The sequence below is a fragment of the Equus asinus genome, chromosome 7 (genome assembly GCF_041296235.1).
Source record: "Equus asinus isolate D_3611 breed Donkey chromosome 7, EquAss-T2T_v2, whole genome shotgun sequence".
Lineage (NCBI taxonomy): Eukaryota > Metazoa > Chordata > Mammalia > Perissodactyla > Equidae > Equus > Equus asinus.
In genome coordinates, this window is record NC_091796.1 from 19,223,134 (window position 1) to 19,244,864 (window position 21,731).

The following is a 21,731-nucleotide window of genomic DNA, read 5'->3' on the forward strand; positions in this document are numbered from 1 at the left end:
GTTTTAGGAAATAGCTGACTCTTTTAGACTTCCTCCCCTTTCCTTCCTCCTCTCCCAGTTAATGTCTGTTTTTTTTTAGGGGAGGGAGGAGGGAGTGGGGGAAGACAGATAGGTAAGTGTCTTGGGTTAGGTTCCCTGGGAGGCAGACTCTGGGACTCAAAGACCCACATGCAGGAGGTTTATTGGGCAGTGGTCTTGGGAACAACCCCTGAGAGCAGGCAGGAGCGCAGGACTGATCAGAGAGAAAAGTTGGCTGGCAGTTTTGGGGTAAGTTCAACTCGGGAGGATTATATTAGGAGGCCCCTTTGGTCACAAATCCAATCCATGTCCTCCAATTCAGCTCAATAAAATGGATCAAAAAAAAGAGAGACTTTAATTTTTGTGTCTGATTTCTCAATTAATTCTGAACTCAGGAGGAGAAGACAGGAGGCTTGTTTATTGGTCTCCTGAAAATCCAGCCAGCATGATGAAGCCGAAGGTCATGATGACAATAACAGTGACAATGATGATAATGAGGACCATTTAAAACTCAAAGGAGGTTATGCAAAAATAATTCTTTTAGGAGATGTATCTGTAGCAACTGGTTCATACTGACACCTGGTACTTTTTTTGTGGTTTCAGTTTTGCAGCTCTTAGCATCTTTTAAAAATTCATTTTTGTGGGCACTTTGAGTACACACAGTCAACAGTGAAATCTTACCTGCACTTCAACATGCTTCTGTGTGGTTTGGGAAGTCCCAAACCATTAGTTGTCAGCTCCACGGAGTTCCATGCACGTGTCCTGGAGGGAGTTCCCAAAGGTGAAATGAAGACTTGGAAATGTGAGTAAGTTCTGAGCAGCAGTAACTACAGCATCACAGCTGTGAACGCATTTTTTGGAGATGTTAGAAGGGCGCTTGAACTGTTTACCTTCATTTCTACCCATCTCTGCTGCTTAGCAATCAGGACTTCCCTTCGAAAGAACACAGGAGTAGTCCCAAGCTGTGAGTACTAGTCTAAGCTCTGCCATTAACTAAAGGAAACTCTACATAAATAAGATCTTAGCCCTGGAGTCAGGCTGCTTAGCGTGTGAGCTGCAGCAAGTTACTTAATCTCTCTAAATGCCACTTCCTTCATCTGTAATGTGGAGATAATTATAGTGCTTACCTCACAAGGTAGTTGGGAGAACAAGATGAGATAAACTATGTAAAGTGTTTATCACAATGTCTAGCACATTGTAAATATTTATACATGTAAGCTGTTACCATTAGAAGAGTACCAAAAAGATGATTTAAACTCTTGAGGAGCACTTAACTATTCAATGGGAATAATAATAATATCTGCTCATCAGGTCGCAGGGGAAAATGAGATGAATGAATGAATGGAAGAATAGAAAAGTATTTTCTAATCTGCAAAAGTATCATTATTTACATCAAAATTTAACGTATGTTCTCCCTCTTTTCTAACACAGGATGCAGATAAAACATGACCTTTTGTTGTAATGGCTATGACTTATTTTAACTGATCTTAGCATAGTTCGGTGTAATGTGAGTGTCAGTTTGTTCAAGCTTCAATCTGGGGACAGTAAGTTGTCCTAATCAACGGTGCTCAGCCCTGGCTGGTCAGTGAGCATTCTTTCTGAAGGGTCTCACCCCCAGGGCAGCCACGCACCATGCTTCAGCAATCATCTCAGTCAACACCAGGCTCCGCTAATTAGCATCCTGAATGCCGGAAGTGGAGTTTTAATGTTGAGAATAGTAGCCTATCAATTATTAGGAGGAACGTGACACATGGACTTTGGTAACCAGGGCTAGATAACCCCTCTCACCCTCCCTCGCATGCACAGGGTGTAAGAATTCAGTGAAAACTTCAGCCTGCACCGTTGGGGAATGGAATTCATGGAAGGTCTGATCCCTACAAGACCCTGTGTTCCGTCCTCAGGTTAAGAGGTTGCCTGTTGCCTGATGCTGCCCAAGGGCCAAAAAAACCTGCCTCTGGAATGTCATTGGGTCTTATCTGGAGCTGGTTAGAGCTCAGCCTTCACTGAGCTCACATAGCAAGTAGTGTGCACAGTGTTGGGCCTATTTATTTGCTAAATAGAATTTGTTAAACAAATGTCTGTATGTGGCTGTGTTTGGTCTTGGACTCACTTTCTTTAAAATCTAGCAGAGTGTTGTGGGGAAGTGGGTAATTTTTGCCCATCTCAAAGCCTCTAGGGGGCTACCATTAGCTACCAGGAAGAGCCTAAATGTTATGCATAACCAAATTGGCTTAGTCAGTTCATGACAATTTTTATGAACAGTCATTTTGGGGCAGAGCAAGGAAGTGTCTTCCTTTACTAGTTACACTTCTATTGTCAAGGCTAATTCTTAAATAATGCCTTATGACTTGGTATTCACAGGTATGCATTGCCCCAAGTGCCATGACCTGGCTCTTCTCCTTTCACTTGGGGAATCCGTGTTTAATAGACCCTTTCATGTGGGCTTTGAAGCTGACGGTCCTGGGCTCAAATCCTGGCTCCACTACTGTGTTACCTAGGGGAAGTTACCTAACCTCTCTGAGCCTCAGATTTCTTTTTTATAAAATGGGAGCTATCATTAACAGTTCACATCTGTATATATCTTTAACAGCTCACATCTGTATATATCACACTGATATTCACAATAACTTTGTGAACTAGGCTGGGCAGTAACACATTGCTATATTCTTATTCCTAATTTGTGGGAAAACTGAGGTTCAGAGAATTTAAGCGATTTGTACATATTAGTAAGAGGTGGTCCTAGGGCATAAATTCTAATCTGACTCAAAACCCCAGTTTCTCTCCCAAATCAAAGCTAGATATATAAATGGAAGCATGATTCAGACACCTAAATATTAATAATGTGAAGAACATGCTGCACATTTGAGGTTAGCTGTGTGGGGGAGGGATGTCATCTACTCCCACAAACCTAGATTACTTAGCCACGCATTGCATTGTGCTCAGTGAGGCTTGTTAATAAAATGTAATGCTTGGAAATCTCTGTGAGATGAGAGAAGTCTTTTCTGAGCAGCCCAGTTTGTTATGATCCCCTTTTCTTCTGAACACTTGGCATTTTTTGGTTGCTTGTGCCACTCATTTGAAATCTAGCAGAGATTCCTTGACAGTAGAAGTAATTTTGTGGTATCTGTTTTATCACTCCAACCAGAGGAAGCATGCCCCTCTAATCTCAGGGTCCCCGTGGTGCAACACAGAGTGACTAGGTGCAAGGGGATCAACTCTGACCTCTGCGTCTGAATGCCGGCTCTACCACTTTGTCCTTGGGTTTTTGCATCCTATTTCTTATTTGTCAGAAGGGCATAATGATCCCTGCCCCAGCTTACTGCACAGGGTTGTTGTGCAGTGCAACGAAGGAGGATTATGGAGGTGACAGCACAGTAAGTGTCTCCAGTGTTGGCTACCACCATTGTTATTACTTCCGGAAATAATTATGCTCAGTGAACAGTTGTGGACTGACCAATGTTTCCTTCTGCTTGACGGGTCTACAGGGATTTATTCTTTCTTTTTATCTTCCTTTTGCAAGGGCCTCCTGTTCTTAAAAATGCCCCAATTAAGGAGGGAAGAGTCCAGGGAGCAGATAAAAGTAAGAGAAAGGATTTGCAAGGGCTGTGGCTAATAAGTTTGGGTATTTTGACTAAATATACTCCATACCATCAAATGGCTTTAACCAAAGGCTAGACAAATAGCCTCAAGTCAACAAGCTTCCCAAGAGAGAAAGTATTTTTCTCCAATGAGCTCAATTCAAAGGGTCCACCTAGTCCATGAAATTTCTCGTTTTTGCTGTCCTAATGGGGCTAAACTGAGGCTGGAGATCTCTTAGCTTTGAAATTTGCAGTTTTAGCCACTGTTTCCCTTTCTGAGTAACAGTGATGGATTATTAGAGGCAGAAGATGGTGAGGTGGAAGAGTTATCAGTGATCATCTAGTTTAGACTTGGCATAGCATGTTTATTCAACTGCTCTCTAAGAGGCTTGACTAAATAAGGACTACCATTTGGAGAAGCATGATGCCAGTAGCAGAAAAGAGGGATTCCATCTTAGAACCAAAGGTCATGCTATTTGGCCTTCAAGATCTCCACGATTGGCCTCCAGGTAGTGCTTGGCCCAGTGCTGATCCCTGCATGTGCCTGAGGAAGCCCAGGATTCCTCTAGAGTCTTCTAACAGGAAGAACTCCACACGTGGCTCCTGCCTTCCCAGGGCTTCCCACCTGCCCTGCATATGGAATGGCTTAGTGAGCAGCCACCGGTAGCTGAGGCTGGTAGTTCATCTGCCAACCAAACAAGTGTCTAAATCGTTCCGGTTTGCATACGATCTTTTTCAACCATATAAAGTCAGCCTAGGGGTGATACCCACTTTGCAAGTTCGGGAGTTGTAGATTGTTTTTTCATAAAATGAGTCCAAGCTATACAATGAAGGCATTTGAAAGAGTTGGCACAGATAAGGGTTAGAATTGTGGGGAAAAAAATGGACAAACAGTAGGCTTTACAGAAGTGTTTTACAAATTTGGCTGGACATTAGACTCTCTAGGAGAGCTTTAAAAAATATAGGTTGTAGTAGATTGAGGCAGATTGTAAAATATGGCCCCAGTCTTTCACTCCTCCTTTGGCAATGTGCTTGTGCAGCTCTTCCCATCAAGAGGCGGAGTGTCTTTCCACTCCTCTCTCAGTATATCTGGGCTGGACCTATTATAATTTCTTTGGTCAGTAGGATACAGCAGAAGTGATTATGCCAGTTCCATGCCTCGGCCTCAAGGATTGTCCAAACAAAGGCCATCCTAGACCGGCCAGTCGCCAGTCATCCAGGGAGCTGACTGCAGATGCAAGAGTGAGCCCAGCCAAGACCAGAAGAACCACCCAGTTGAGAACAGCCCTAACTGACCACCAGCAGAATTATGAGCTATAACATGGTTGTTTCTTTTAAGTCATTATGTTTTAGAGGGGTCTGTTACACAGCAAAAGCTAGCTGATACATAAATGTTTGAGGTCCACCTCTGTTAAATCTGATTGGCCTGGGATGGACCTAAGTATCAGTATACTTTAAAAGCTCTCTGGGTGATTCTACCGTATATCCAGAATGGAAAACTACTAGTCTAGATAAAGGCACTTAGCGCTTCACGGGCTGGGTTATAGGTGGGTCTTTTCACTTAGACCAAGGTTTACCTAATGGAACTCCTTTGAAGTTAGGGAATATATAAGTTTAAAATGAATAAAAGAACTCTCTAACTCATTAACTTTTAGAAAATAATAAGCCAAGATATGACCTATACTAAAAATTCAAAACTTTTTGACAAAAGGTGGGACTTCAGATAAAACCCATCCTAACCTTAACCTTGTTGGAGAAACTCCAGCCTAGAAGAGTTTAAATGACTTGCTCAAAGCCATATACCCAATTTGTGGCAGAGCCTAGATTCCATATGAAGTTTCCTGGTTCCAAATTTGTTTGTTTTTCTCTATTCTTCTATATAGTGACAACAACATCATCCTTTTGGACTCACCACACGTGACCTCATATGGAATCTGTTCAAGAATAAGGTTAGGATAGATTACCTCTAAAGCTTTAATGGGTTAATAATAAGGTAATCTTTACAGGGGCATCCCTCACCTTTTGGGACAGATAACATGGATGACAGATTTGTTGATTATAAAATGTGCCTTGTGGGGCTGGCCTGGTGGTGCAGTGGTTAAGTTTGCATGTTCCGCTTCTCGGCGGCCCGGGGTTTGCTGGTTTGGATCCCAGGTGTGGACACGGCACCACTTGGCAAAAGCCATGCTGTGGTAGGCGTTCCATGTACAAAGTAGAGGAAGATGGGCACGGATGTGAGCTCAGGGCCAGTTTTCCTCAGCAAAAAGAGGAGGATTGGCAGTAGTTATCTCAGGGCTAATCTTCCTCAAAAAAAAAAAAAAATGTGCCTTGCATCCTGTCAGAGGTAAGTAGTTGCAGTCTTACTAAGCAGAACAGCTTTGCTGTTCTTTATGAAACCACAATGGGAGGCAGTAGGGGAGGGATGCTTAATCCTTTTCATGAAAAGAGAAAGAAGTCAACTGAGCCATGGTCAATGAATGAAAGCAGTTTATTTGACATTAATTGCAGAATTTACAGCACTACCATTTAATGATAGGAATAAAAATAGAAAGAATCCAGTGTAAGCAACGTTACAGACAAAACATCAGGATGGGAAATGAGCAAAGTTGAAAATGCAATTAACATTCAAAGAAATCTTCCAAAAGACTGGGAACTTATCAAGGGGTAAGCAGCCCCTTGATCACTGTATGTGATCCTCATCCCCACCAGGATTTCAGGGCAGCCACTGAACATATACCCTGTTGACCATCCCTGGAAAATCTTTCAGCACAGTCTGACTTAACATGTCTGAGATGGGGCAAAATCTGAGTTTTGGAAATACAGCTCAGGGTGAAAAGAAAGTAAGAATGTGGATTAACTAGTCTGTGGGTTTTCTTTTTCAAAACAGAAGGGAGTGCAAATTTTAGGGGTATATTTTCCTGATTTTAAATATGAGAGGTGATGTCAAAGGAATTGATTAAAAATAAAAGTTTAAAGTTTTCCCCTGTGATTTTCTTGGAGATAATATGTGTAAAAGCAAGGAAAGTGAACAAGTGGTGTGCACTTGACTCTTTGATCTCTTGTCACCTTGGAATCTGGATAGAGACCTATGACAGGTAGCTGGGTTTCTAAAGGGCTGGGTTTCTGGAAGAGCTGACCTAGAAGCCATGTGGCAGAGCACGGGCTCTGACAGGGAGGGTTATTTCCCATGACTTAATGAGTCTCTTCTTTCCATTTTAAAACTTTAAATAGAGCTGGGACAAACTCTTTTCTCTTTTCCTCTTCCTCCTTTCCCTCATTTTAATCACCTTTAAATACCATAAAGCAACCAACAGATTGGAAGAAAGGATTTAAACCCCACAGGCCAGCATGTGAAATTAAAAGGTGTTTTAATACCCAAAATAAACACAGCTGAGGTCAGGGCCTAAAGTGAGAAAACAGCCAGAAATGACTCAATCCTGAGAACAAAGACCAAGGAAGGGAAAGATATTGGAACTTGTTCTCGCTCACTTTGGTGGAAGGATAGTTTCTCTAGTAAGAATTCATTGACCAAGAAAGAATCCTACAGTGGCTCTACTAGTAAAATGTTAATTTGGGTAGAAATATTAGAATAGGAAGGATGAAAAAATCAGCTGGGTTCTTTCTCTGCAGTCCAGGAACATACCTGCTTGGAGAAAAGCAAAGGATGAAGAAGAGAACTAACTGGAATGTTGGTCAACCCATGACATTCTTTGGCATCCTAGGCAGGGGAGAAGAGACTGAACTGCTCTAGGATTGAGGGGGGAAAAATAAGACTTGGTGGTTGAAATTTTGGATTAAAAGAGAAACCAGCACCAAGATTATGCCTGTGTCACCTCAGTCCCTGCCTGCCAGACGTTCTTCATCATTTTGTCAGTGTGGAGGTTGTCTTCTTGTTTCAGGACCTCCAATTTGCCAGGCGTCTTACAACCTTTTGTGGTAAGACGTTTGCTGGCACCACTGAGACTTGTGCAACACAAGATAATATAGAAAAGAAAGGAAATAATACTCTGGTTTCAAGGAAGTATCTGTTAATGGCATGACTACCTATCCAAAGCTGGATAGTCTTTCAACACTTAACCTTTCTTCCCAGGTAGCCGGTTCCCTGCCATAATCTGAAAAAACTTTCCTAGATAGTAAAGTAACTCTTAAGCTAAATGCTGAATTGAGTCAAAGCGAGAGAGACGGGGAAAAACCCCAAGTTCTACAGCTTTTTGAATACGACTTTCAAGTAGAGATCAAGTAGATATCAATGGGTCACGTTCTTGGTTAGCTCAAGAGCTGTGGTTCAGCCTGTCCTCTAAGAGAGATCAATAGCATGGGCAATGTGCACGGCCCCCTGAGAGAGGAGCAAGGCACAGAGAGGCAGTGGGGTCTCTTTTCCCCTCTTGAATTTTTCCGATCAAAGAACTGGGAATAGATAAAATATACAGTAGGAACAAAATGACAGCAAAACCCATCCATACCTTTCTTTGTTTACCAAATAATCATCTGCAAAAGTTATAGATGGGAGAGCTAAACCAGGATGCAGAGGACGAGTAATAGGGGGATTCTGATTTGGAAAAGCCCCACTGGATTGTGGGAACCTGGACCCTTTGCCATAGTCAAGATGAAGGAAACACCTTCAGTGGTGGCTCAGGGAAAGCCAACCAGTGGGCTGCCATGGCCTTGGGTGGTGGAGCCCAGCTTCGGGAAGGGTGAGTGCCTGGTGCCTCCCGAAGATTCAGGATTGCTATTTTCTTTTCCTTGCTTTTCCTGTAAGATACAATTGGGGTCTGCCTTCATGCTGGCATGTGCTTGAGGCCAAGGGATCTCAGAGAAGTGTTGGGGACAAGAGAGAGTGAGGTTAGAGAGTTTTGGCCCAGCTCTCTTTAAAGCTGATAGCTGTGGAGATCTCTTCCTAGTACCAAAACCTACCTTCTAGCCCATGACCTTTCATTTCCCAGGCCAGGCCCTCATTCCCCCATGAGAGAAGGGGCGAAATCCAGGCCAAGCTGAGGTAATTCCATAGTTCTGTGTCTCCAAGGAGAAGGACATCCACTGGCACAAAGCGTTGAGTAAAAACCCTTTAATAACAAAATAACATTCATGACGTAGCTACTTCAGTTGTCTGGAAAACTCAGCTTACACTTGATTCAACATGTCACTTTCCACAAAGTTAAAAAAAAAAAAAGGACATAAAATGGCATAACAAAATATACCTCGAGTTTCATAAGACAAGTCTTCTTGGCAAATCCGAGTGAGCCAAACCCATGCGTTGCTCGTAATAAAAAGGCTGGGCACGCTCATGTCTCAGACACTCCTCTGTTTATTTTGGATCAAAAATGCATTTGAACTTTGTAGATACTACAATATCTGCACGAAGAGGAATAGTTTGTGGGTTTCTGAGTGTGAGGAGAACTTTACTGAAACAAATATCGATTTGGTTTATTGCGGAAGAACATATAAAGCTTTCTGGAAGATTAAATACTATTACAATCATTAACTGTCTCACAAAAGCCGACTTAAAATTCTTGTATCCATTCCCATCTTTGGCAGATTCATAAGGGGAAAAATAAAAAAGACTATACATTACAAAGCTTTCATTATCACAATCTACTTTATAAGGCCAAATAAAAATACGTTTCTTTGTATTATTAATGAAAGCGCATTCCCAACATATTCTCATTGCCAGGAAATATGAATGCTCCACAGTTGGTGATTTCCAGTATTCTGCACAGCAGACGGTTGCTTTCCCGCCGTTTCCTAAGCTGCACTTTCCCATGCAAAATAAAGTGTGATTGGCAGCTGATTTGGCTTTATGTCAAGCATACTGGTTTGGGAAATTGGTGAGAAACTTGACAATGGGTCTCAGAACCCAAATATAAGAAAGAACAAGTTTGCCCAAACCACTGCAACCGAAAAATACCTTTTGAGATATAGAGGTCTCAGATAACTGGGGAGTTTAAACCAACATGGTCTTCTGAAACTGGGTTTCAAAACTTCTTAGACTACCTTTAGGACAGGTGTAACGTTGTTGGGCAGGAAAGGGTGAGTTCCAGTCACCTGTGCCTCTAGGGGGAAGAGCCACAATATGGCTGCAGGGGGATGTTTGGGGAATGGCCATCTACTTTTGCCTGAATCACTGGAAGAGTTGGTGAAGTTGTCCAGGAGAGTGGACAAAAAAGCCAGAGAATAATTATTGATATTGATGCCATTTGAGTTTCTCCTGGGAACTGACCTGACAATAAAATACTAGAAGAAACCAAGCACAGTCAAAGTGGCCGTTCCCAAGCAGAGATCCAGGAGAGGCGGGAGCTGGATGAATTTGCATCTCCATATGCATGGCTAGTTAGGTCTGAGGTCGTGAACATAAAGCCAAAAGGACTCCTTTTAGCAGAAACTAAAAATGCAGAATTGAGATGTTTTTCAGTGCTTGTTTCCAAACCCCTCTTGGATACAGTGATAGAGCTGGGTTATGAGGATCCCAATTGTGGAATGTAAGTTGGCTAACTCAAACTTGGAATGACCTTTCTCATAAAATTTGAACTTGATTCAATCTGACTGATTCCAACAGATGGAAAGGTATTTTCGAGGTAAGACATCTCCCAATAAACCAATATTACCACTGTCTGAGGCTGAACTGTGTACATTTTCACAGTTTAATGTATACACAACTGTTCCACAACTGCTAACCAACGCTTGGCGCCCATGCATAAATAAAGTCCATTGAACCAAAGGGGGGGATCTAGTTCAAAAGGAAAATGTTGCTATTAAGACCACAATGCATCACACTGCTAAATCTTTAGCCTCATGCATAAAATTATAGCACTGATTGGCAGCTGCTAATTATAATACTACACTGTTAACACAGAACAATTAATTGGTCAGACCAAGTAGCACAAATGTAGAAAATAATAGTTTTTTTCCAACAGAGCAAATGAACACAGATTGTTTCTTCAGCAAAATATGTAACTGTAAACTTTGGGTTCATTCTGCAACTTTCCTCAATCCAGAATAAATAAAATCCAAAGGGGAAAAAAAGAACATACATTTTTTTAAGCGCACCTTTTCGTCTATTACAAAAGCACAACCTAAAACGTATAAAGCTTTTTTTTCTTTTTTCTTTTTTTAAATCACAGTTACCAAAAGAAAACAGTGAATAATTTATTACATACGCTATAATAACATTACTCTAAACACTATTATCTATGAGGTATATCTGAGAAAATTCGGTAAGGAACTGCGCGGTCTGCATTGCCAACATGCCCAGGTTCATATTAAAGCTTCGGAACCGTGAACTAGAAAAGGGAGAAGAACGGGGGAGGCAGAAAGAAGAGACACAGAGAAAGAACCTTTGGTATTAGTACAAATCTTGTTCTTTGCAGGTTGCTTTGCAAAGCACCACAGTACAATAAGCCCACCAATTTACTGTATGGAGGCCCAGTTGAAGCTGAGGTATTCACAGGAAGGATTAAAAAAAGCACAGAGAGGTCCAGACTGGCTAAATCGTTGCTTTGGTTCAAGCAAGGCACTCGTCCCGTGGTTATGTCACACTTTGCAAGTGAAGCATGAGGCTGAGGGGGGATTGCTGAGGAGGGGTCTGCCATTTGGGGATGTTTTCTGTGTTCAGGCTGCCATCACTCTCTCTAGGTTCCCTCTTGTAGGGGATTGGTGTTGGAAGGCTGGGGAAGGTGATATTTGCTTATAGGGGAGCACTCTGCTGCTCATTGATCAGATCTTCTTTGTCGTGTCTCCCAGGTATCCTGAGAATTCTATTTCCAATAGGAATTTGAGAAGAAAACCAAAGCAATTCGCTGTTTGGAAGGAAGGCCTTACAAGTTTGCTTTGTAGAGGGGGAAGATGGAGCTTTGAGCATGTTTGGACAGGAGAGAACTTTCACATGTCAGTATGGCGCTTGGAAACTACAGAAAGGGGTAAAAGTGTTTCCTAAAGTCTATTGGTCTGTCTTCTAAATTTCTGTACTAGCTACCCTCTGTTGATGCATGGAATGGATGAATTGATTGGTCTTTTCCCTTCTTAGCTTCTTTGTCTAAATGCTCTCTTAAAAAGCTCAGAGCTAACTACACTACAGGAAGTACAAAATACTAGCACTCAAGAAAGAATTACATGGACTAGAGGTGGATCTTTGCATATGTCTAAAACCTATTTGGTCAAAGCTGAGAATGACTCATTGGCTAATATACAAATCACTCTGAAGAATGGATTCTAATAGTCATTTAATCATTTAATGGAAATGAAATAAACTTAAAGAAGATCAGTTAATTTCATGAGTAAGAAGGGAAAAGAGAAGCAAATTTAAGTAATCATTTCTCAAACTGGCATGTCTATTCCTCTGAAATTTTGGGGTCATCTTTCATTTACAATAACTAATCCTTTAGCATCTAATGATGTAAGGCTTAACCTTCTCTCATAAATACAGAGGTGGCCTAGAAACGAAATATAAACACCTAGAGGTCAGAGTAAAAGGAAAAAGCTGAAGAGCTTAAATGTCACATGTGCAAACAGTGATCAAATTCCCTTTCTCTGATAAATACTGACTTAAAAATATCCATAATAATTCAACTCAACAGACCAAGAATGAGCTTTCTCTTCTCACTGAATCAAAAGCTTCTATATAGGGGCCGGCCCCGTGGCCGAGTGGTTAAGTTCGCGCGCTCCACTTCGGTGGCCCAGGGTTTTGCCGGTTCGAATCCTGGGTGCGGATGTGGCACCACTCATCAGGCCATGCTGAGGCGGCATCCCACATGCCACAACTAGATGGACCCACAACTAAAATATACAACTACGTACTGGGGGGCTTTGGGGAGAAAAAGGAAAAATAAAAAATCTCCAAAAGCTTCTCTCTATATAACATTTTGTAATGGGGAGGTTCAACAGTGATGACACTGGATCAGCATGTACTTCCAGGGCAAAATTCCCTCTAGGAGTCCTAATATTTCAAAGCTGGCCATCTTTATAGATGTGACTTCATGTTGAGATTCTAATTAGACAGACACTGAAATGCCTGTGGCTATTTTTACAGAGTGCAAATGTTAAGTGATGAGCCCCAGGCTCTACTCGTTGCTAAAGGATTGCTGTCTTCCTCTTTGCCAATGAGGGGCCCATCTCATACAGAGATAGCACTGAGCAATGGGGACAGCCCTGGAGGAGAGGCAGGAGCTTGATGGGCTTTGCCTATAGATGTTCAACCCGGAGAAACATTTCTCTCCTCCAGGCCTCGGGGGGCTGGACTAGGTGATTTCTAAGGTTGCTTCCAGCTCTGCTATTCAATGATTGAGTTTCTATGTCTAGTAATTGGAAATCTTTACTGTGACAGCTCCAAACCGGGGACAGAGGTTGTGGCTAGGACTGAAGGCCACTTCCAACCAGTCTTCTTCACCAATTTGGAAGTGGAATTTAAGGAATCCAATTACAGCAGCACCTGAACTTGCATCCTGGACATGTGGAGGGGACAGCGGACAAATGAGAGAAACACAGAAAATATCCCTTTTCAAATCAGCAGCCGCCATCGCATATATAATTATTTCTTTGGGGTATCTGAGCTGTGGCTGTACATACCATATGTCAGAGAGAATAGTTAAAATTATAAAAGAGCATAAGCAAAATGCAGACCGCACAGAGAAAGAAATCTTTGGTATCTTTGGTGTCATCAACACGATTAAAATTACAAATGGAAAAAGTCAGTGAGGTAGCCTTCTTTGGTTCTCACTAGAAATAGAAAGTTTTTCCTTTTTTTTCTTTTTTCTGCTTTTTTTTTTTCTTTTTTGTTTTGTTGTTTTACACACACACAGAGTTCATTCTTGGAAGCAGCTAGTATAAGGGTTCCTCTCTTTTTGCTGTTACGATTTTTTTAAAATTTATTTTTCCAGTTTCTGTACAGAAGCCCCGAAATCCAGGCTGGTGAAGCGGGGTCTCGGCTTCCGTTTTCTGAATGCACAGGCTCGGGCTGAACAGTCATCGCTCGTCCACCAACTTTGCTCTGTTGTTCTGACAGCAAATGAACGGCAGTGCTCTCTGTTGTTTTAAATAAAAAATATAAACTATACAGCGCACCTTTCTCAGGTGCTGAATAAGTTAAATAAATAAGTTACAATAGGAAGGCTCTGAGGGCCCCAATAATTAAAAGGGGAAGTTCGCCTGGTACCTGGTGGGGTTGCGAACTTAAATTAAATAATTTAATCATTGTTATTAAGCTATTTTAAAAGTTAATTCAAGAAGGAAAAATACCTCAATTTTTGTTGTAACCTGTATTTCTTCCCTGTCTGTAACAGAATTTCACTGCTTTATAAAGCAAACTAAACTTCAAGAGAATTCTAAAAGGGATTTTGCATCTCCGATGCACCATTGGTCTAGATTTTGATAAATAAGCACAAGGAGCAAAGTCAAACTAAGGAAGAATGATTAAATAATTACCAAATCCTATACATTTGTGTGCTAGAAACTAATTTAAATAAATTAATTACATTAATGGTACTTAGCTTGTTGGGTCATAACCCAAAGAGACAAGGAAAAAAGTGTTTCTTTTGACTGTCTTCATTGTTTGATGGACAAAATGGATAACCTCTTTTGATAGTCTAAATGAAAATAAAGCAGGAAATTATAACCTCTTTCTCATGTTCCTCAAGACCATTTAGATGTGACAAGCATGAAAGAAAAATCACCACTTCCCCACTCTAGCTAGCGCAGCCCCCACAATACCACATCACCATTGTCTCAACCCTGGAAACCAGAGCCCACTTTTTCCCTATTACTTTGCGTTTTACTTTGCTATTTTCTTCCTTCTTTCTCTTTTTTTGTTTTCTGTATTTCCATTTTTTTTTTTTTGGTCCTTTTTCAGGTCTTTGGATTTAGCTTTAGTTATGAGAGATCCAGAATAAAGCTATTCAACCGAAGTCATCAAGCATGTGTATCTTACACAGATGATTACATACCATCCACTTGGAAGTTGAGTTTATCTTGAATGTGCCCAAATGAAAGGAATTCCAAGTGTACACAATGAAGATGCTGGGATACTGTTTTTTTCCTGCCCTTTAGTTTTCAATGTTACAATAAATAATGAAAACAATGTACATTGCAGAAGTACCACATACATGTTAAATGATCACTTAAAATTTATTTATTGTAACAGATGACAGTATGTATGTATGGAGATGTTTGTGCACACGTGTCTGTGCTCAGTCTAGACACCCATGGGCCATGTGTGCTAAGGACATCTATGAGAATACATGTGAAAAGATGTATCTAAATCTGTATACATCCAAGCTGACAGACTGTATAAGTTTTAAGCAAATTTATCTACCCAGGTTGATGCTATGTGAAATCCTGCCGCTAAAGATGGAGCAGAGTGGAAGACTTCCACAGGATGAACAGACCTGTAGCAAAGTGTTTTTCCTATACACACTTTCTCCACTAAAAAGGTATTAGCTGGTTGATTACAGTCAACCAAACTCAAAAACCTATAAGGAAAGCTTGGGCTCTAGCTTTGACTTGCCTCAGACTGTCAAGAGTCATTTTGGTGTCTGAGAACAATAAGCATTTCTGGTCCCTGTGGGATTCATCCAACAGCCCATCAGCGTCAATTTTGTGTCCACCTATGTGAGGCTCTATATTATTTTAATAATTGTTTTTGTATTTTATAACTTATTCTGAGACTTTCTGAAACAAATAAACAAAGCTTCCTTTTCCCCTACCCTTGTAAAGAAACAAATCATGGGTAGAAAATAGGCATTGGGACATCCATGTTTAAAGTCAATGTCACTAACTTAGGAGAGTTATACATCAACCTCAGGTGCCCCTTCTTCCTTTAGTAAGGATTTTGTGGCCTTATTTGAAAACTAGAACCTCCTGTTGTTTTAGAGGTGATTTGGGCTTAGCTAAAGGTACAAAATTATTAAGCTATCCAGTCTTGCAGGTAAATACCAGAAAGTTGTAGGCACACCAGCTCTATCCCCTCTCACTCTTCCTGGTCAGGCTAACAGGTCTGCACCACACAGTATCAGCAACAACAACAAAAAAATCCGCTCCAATCTGTTAGGAATCGTGACAGTTATCCTCACAGCACTTGAGGTCAACCTTGACCACAGGCATCATCTCATTTTCTCTACTTTTTAATATAATACATTATTCTTCAACAACACTGGAGCTCAGACAGTTGTTTTTATATTTTTTAAAATTCCTACTATATAACCTCGTGAAAAATCAGAGTTCACCGCAAAGGTATATTGTCATGACACTTTGGTAGTGGTAATCAGACACTTCTATAATTCCACCAGCATTTTCAAAAGTGGGAAAGTGTGCCCCGCTACCCAAGTGGTAGTGATATATATTTTTTTAAATATGCTCAACTTTAATTTATTAGCACAAATAGGTGGGCACCCAGTACAGATTAGGTAAAATGGTTGATCATCTAAAAGGTATTTATATTTGGCTGTGAAGTACCCTGCTTGACTTACAAAAATGCACGTGTGTGTATATATTGGTATGTGTATATGTATCAGATTTACCTTCCTAATTTTGATTTGGTTTTAGCTGGCAATGAAAGTTAGCTTTTCCTAAGCCCACAACTGCCAAGACTCTGCGGGAAGAGAGACGCTGCAGAAGTGATGCCCTGATCTCTCCAGAGAAAGCGTCACGCTGGGTCCTCCGTGGCTCATTCTCACCTGTACCTTTAAGTGGTACAACCTACCCGCTATTTTACATTTTGGAAAAGCCTTTAAATATTGGGGTTGAGTTTTTATTGTTGTTGCTGTTTTCCTTTAAAAAAGAGATATATTGGCTCTTTTTAAAAAAATTTCCCAGAATGAAACAATTATATCCCCCATAACAAAATCACATGGAAAACAAAAGTAAAGCAAGCATATTTGCCTAAAGGAATAAAGAAAAGTATTTTTCCACTCAATAGCATTTGGGTTTCTGTTGCCTCAAGAATGTGAATTTTGGTTGAGAACTGTCCCTTCACACTTTTGTTGCTGATAGCAAAGGCATGCCTGGAATTCTTCTTGAACTGAGAAAATGGATCCTAAACTATAACCAAGTCCAAACAGTTTTCTCTGAAATTATTAACTTAAAATAAGTTTTAACAATGCTTGAGGAAATTCACTGGGTCAAATTCCATTACCTTTCAACTTGCAGGGGTTTTTTTCTTTCATATTTTTAACAAGTTGAAATTCTCTGGGGCTTAAAATTTTGATACATAAATATATAGATACACATATGTATTTATACATGTATGTGAATCATTTTTTAAAAGGAAGCACTTCTCTCTGGTGTGACATTATCTTGTATGAGACATTTGTCAAAAGTCCTTGGAGGGAAGTTCTTGCCTTTTTTACATTATGAGATCTTCCTCAAATCACCAGGAGCACTGAAGGCATATGTGACTACACCTGGTTTGGTCAGTGTTGAAATCTCAGGCCACAGAGGCAGCCTCTTTGGGTTTAGACATCTCCAGGGGATGCCAGAGACCCAAATGTCAAAGAACCACTAACCAAACCAAGAAGGTTTGGCTCCTTAATTCAATCTCAAGAAGAACAACCATTTCCATTGGCCACAAGTCACAAGGGTTCATTTAGAAATACCCAAGCTGAAACTCATTTTTATCCACCCTTTTGGAGCATTTCCCTGCTGAAATATGCTCTTTTCTTGGTCATTTGACAAAGCAGACACGCAGAATGAGCAAGAGACAAAGGGACAAAGGGAAAAGTCAAGGAATATCCCCAGGTAGGATGAATTACAGAAGCCATAGAGAGTCACCTTCTTTCCCAGCTCCATGGCAGTTGCCCTGCAAACAGAGACCCACATGGTGGGAGAAGGGAGGCAGCACAATGGACAACGGGACTCCCAGGGGCAAGACTCTCGGGTTCTCCCCAAACCCTGCTTTGCATTTTTTTACCAAGATTGAGAATCATCTCCCCACCCAGCACCACTGCCTCACCCCAGTGCCAGCTGTGGTTGCACACAGGCTTGTCTATACGAATTGGTAATTACAACCCTGAGGAAACCTGATCAACCCATTGCAACAGGACTTGGACTTCCTCTATGAGAAATCCCTCTGGTGGATCGACTTACTGAGGGGGATCTAGAATACCCTAATGGGACAGGGCAGCTCCTGGATAACAGATTTTTGGGCTGGCTTCATCTCCATAACTGGTGGGAATGGACTACTGAGCCTTCCCAGCAGTTACAGAAGATGAGCACCCCACTGCCACTGGCCCTGGCCCAGTTCTGTTCTGGGTCTGGTGGATGAACCGTACTCACCATCTTGATCATGGTTGAGGCATAGAATAGAGATGACTCCAAATACAAATAAAACTCATTTGCACCACAGATCCATTTATCAACAGGTTAAATGCTGAAATGCTTGAACTCGACTTTCAACCTTTCCCAGGAGTTTTCACAGAAATCTGAATACTCCAAATCATCCACGGCGGCAAATGAACTCTGGGATGGCATGATTAGAGATGAGCAAAATTCTGAACTGAATACTTAATAAACAAAGCACTTGACAAAAACAAGACATGAATTTGGATAGCAATAATTTTGGGTTATCACCAATGTCAAGTTGAATCTATATATGTATTCCTATATTATATATATATCTTTCTTTAGAAATGCAACTTTACAGCTGATTTTTAAAAAGCTAATAGAAAAGTAGAAACTGGCAATTATTTTTACATGTTTCCCCCACCCTCAAATGAAGCCCTGTTAGATGTAGCAATCACACGAAAATGAGGCTGTCCATTCCTCTATAAACTCTTTGGTTCTGTGGCTTGGGAGAGGATGTGTCACCAAGACCCCTGACCCTGACCCTCACTCCCCTTCCCTCCCCTGATGATGAGACTCTGAACAGAGAAGCAACCAAGTCTAAGGGATAAGCAAAGAACATTCAAGTGACAGTATTATTCCTCGCACTCTGCAAAGCAGAGAGAAGAGAATCATTCAGTATCCCAACATCTTAAACTTGGAGTCCATGGAATCCTTTGAGAGATTCCATGTTAGGGTAGAAAGCCATAAAACAAAATTAAAGGGAAACAATAAAATCAAATAAATGACCCTTTCCTTTTGTTGCTCAGAAACAAAATTGATTACCTTTACACAGATCAATGGCGCTATTAGTATTTTAGCCAGGCAAGAGGATATAACGAACTGAAACAAGAGGTGTGAGAAATCCTCATCTTTGGTATTGTAGCTGTTGAGGTTTCTGTTGCTCTGTTCCGTGTTCTTTTGAAAACTGCATAGGCACAAATTAAAGACAATCTTCAACTTTAAGATTACCGCGTGAGTTGTCAAATGAAGCAGCCGCCACTGAGGCTTTTCCTTATTTCTATTCTTGTCTCAACCCTTTCTTTAGAATCTGCTTCCAAAAAATGTCCCAAGAGGTCTGTTTGAACACAGTGTGTCTCGCTGTTTGTTTGTTTTTTTTTTCTGGCGTGCTTCCTTCTTGTTGATGGTGATTTTCATTGACTTACGTATTTCGTTATTTATTCATTTTAATGGGACGGTTTTGTTTGTTGCAGAAGTAGGTGCAGAAAAAGTTTCTTTGGTTTCGATTAAGTAATTCATAAAAAAGTCAGTCTCAAGTGTCCGTAAAGAATCATTGCAGTGTTTGGCTTGCTTTGAACATCCCCATGGTGCCCTCCTGGGGCCATTCACTGGTAAATATGCACATCGTGACCTTTGCAATCTCCCAGAGTCCCGTGGGCACTCTTCCGCTTGCTGTGGGAAGGTGACAGCCAGGAACCAGAGCTGACGTGGCAAAGCCACTCCCTGGGTGGCTTGGCTAACGTCCTTGGTGTAGCCAGTCTGCTCTGCCTGATGGCGAGCCGAATGCAAGAGCTGAATGCCATTTGGAGTTGCAGAGGTTTTCTGATTTCTAAAAGTAATCACAGTATTTTTAGGCTAGAAAATGGCAAGTAAGAAATGTCTTTGGTTTGCAGTATTCTGCTTCTTTGGTGTGCTGTGTTTTCTCCAGATTTATTCAGCTGTTTTTCTAGGATCATTCAACAATGGAAGAGATTTAGGACTAGATGACAGTCATGAGTAACATGTATGGTGGTTTGAATTATTCATTTTTTTCTTGCTAGAAAACACTGAAAAGATCCCTACCAATGGGATGGATGAAGGAACAACTTAAATCTGAAACAGTGAAAATGAATTATGTGGTGGTAAGAATGCACAATAGGAGGAACCAGGTGACTAGTAACCAAGAAAGATACATTAGTGATGTAAAAAAATGTACATCTTTTAAAATGCTGCATTTGCTCCATGTACCGTAACAGTTAAATTGGCCTCCTGAGTGTGCGTCTGCATTATGTACAAACAGAATTTGTAGCAAACTGCAAAATGTGCTTGAAGCCATATTCCCAACGATTCCCTAATGACTTCACAATCGGCGTCTTGAAAATCCAGATGTGATGAATCCAGAACCTTCCTGACTTCTCTCTTTATCTTTGTTGTGCTTGATACTTTGAGCTCAAGTGCACTGATTTGTTTTTTTGATGGATCCAAGACCACGTGAGATTTCCAGGAGGTAAGGGAAAGAAAACTGTAAACTGGATCAACTGAAAGCTTTCTAAACCATTCAATGAAAAGATGCCTGAGTTGGAAAAACAGGTCCTTGGATTTTTATTTTTTTTGACTTCCATATTTAAAACTTGTGCTCAATAATTATCATTCTGATGTTTTTATGTTATGGCTGTGAACTTTGTGTACTGTGGTATGATGAGGCTAAGCACTTGGAAAGCAAATGAGGTCATTCTTGTTGCTAGATTCTTCCCTCATTGCAGCATCTTGGGAACCCAAACTCAGAGTTCTTACACGGGCCAAATTCCCACTGTTACTTGTGGAAATCTGACTGCAAGAAGCTGACGGGACCCAAAGCGGGACTGTTAACCTTTCAAGCAATCCTGAGCTTGGTTGCCACCACACTGAAATTAATTCGCTCCAGGAAGTCCCCCATTTGGGTTTCTGGGATGCTTAGCATGCTCAGAGGACAATGTCTGGTTCAAAGAGATTAATTTTCAGCTTGCACTTGGACTCCATAGCCATTAAAACAAACAAACAAAAGAACACCTGGCCTATGATTACAGCTAGAATAGAAGTTTCTTTTCAAGAGAATTGTGCTTTCAAATCACCAGTGAAGGGCCCCAGCTAAGAATCTGGTGTCTTTTTCCTTTGTGTTTTCTTTTGGTATCTGTGGTCCTCGCTTGGAGGTGACTTGTGCCAAACTGAGAGTCCTTCCATCACGCTTTGGTACAAGTGCTCGAGGTGGACGAGGAGCCCCCTGTGCTCAGGTCGTCTTGCCACTTCTCCAGGCTTCGACGCCGGGCGTTCATGAAGAAGTTGCTGACAGTCGTGAGCTCCAGGCCCAGCTGCTGGGAAATGGTGATCTGCATCTCTTTGGACGGACGTTTGTTCTCCTTGAAGATGGCGAAGAGTGTTCGGCGTTGGAGGTCGGTGAACACCAGGCGGGATTTCTTCTGGGAATTGTTCCTGTCTTTGTTAGGTTCTTGCTCTTTGCGTTTGCACGCTTGAAGGGAAAGAAAGAGAAGAAGGAGAGATTCAGTATGAGAGTGAGAACTGGCCTGAGAAGGTGATCCATTGAAAACATTGACAAAGTCGTACAAGGGGATGTAAACCGTTAAACTTTATTGTGCAAATTGCCCAGCTGTCAATAACCAGCCTTCTCGGTTCATCTCTGGTGATGGAAGGCATCAGTTAGTCGGGGAAGGGAGAAAGGAGGGAACAGCAGGGCTGTTTTACACAGTCTGGTTTTGAACCAATTGGGGTTGCTTTCTCTTTCAACCCCCAGCCCCCCCCACACCCTTAAAATTCTTGATCTCTGAAATCAGGTGCTGTGAAGGGAGTGAGGACTCCAGGTGCCCAGGGGAAGCCTGGCTCAGCAGCTCCCCTTCATACACATGCTCTAGAACTGTTTACGGCTGAGCTGAAATTACATTCGGGAGTCAAAACTTAAAAGTGCCTAATTTTTCAAAACCAAAGCTTCTACTCATATGACTCAAGAAATTGTTAACAGAATGAAATTAGAAGTGACAGAATGATGGTATCATCCTGACCCAAAGCTCCTTCTTCCAGACTTTTGAAAAATTAAAAAAAAACAAAACAACACAGGGAGGG

General features: G+C 41.3%; 1 protein-coding gene across 1 annotated transcript in view; it reads right to left on the minus strand.

Annotated features, from left to right (window-relative positions):
• Nucleotides 1-19,001: 19,001 nt before the first annotated feature.
• Nucleotides 19,002-21,731, minus strand: part of ONECUT2 (one cut homeobox 2) — a 44,843-nt gene continuing 42,113 nt past the window's right edge. Inside the window, exon 2 of the mRNA XM_014846211.3 lies at nucleotides 19,002-21,123. Within this exon, the coding sequence (XP_014701697.3) occupies nucleotides 20,837-21,123 (287 nt within the window). The 3' untranslated portion in view covers nucleotides 19,002-20,836. The remainder of the gene's footprint in view (nucleotides 21,124-21,731) is intronic.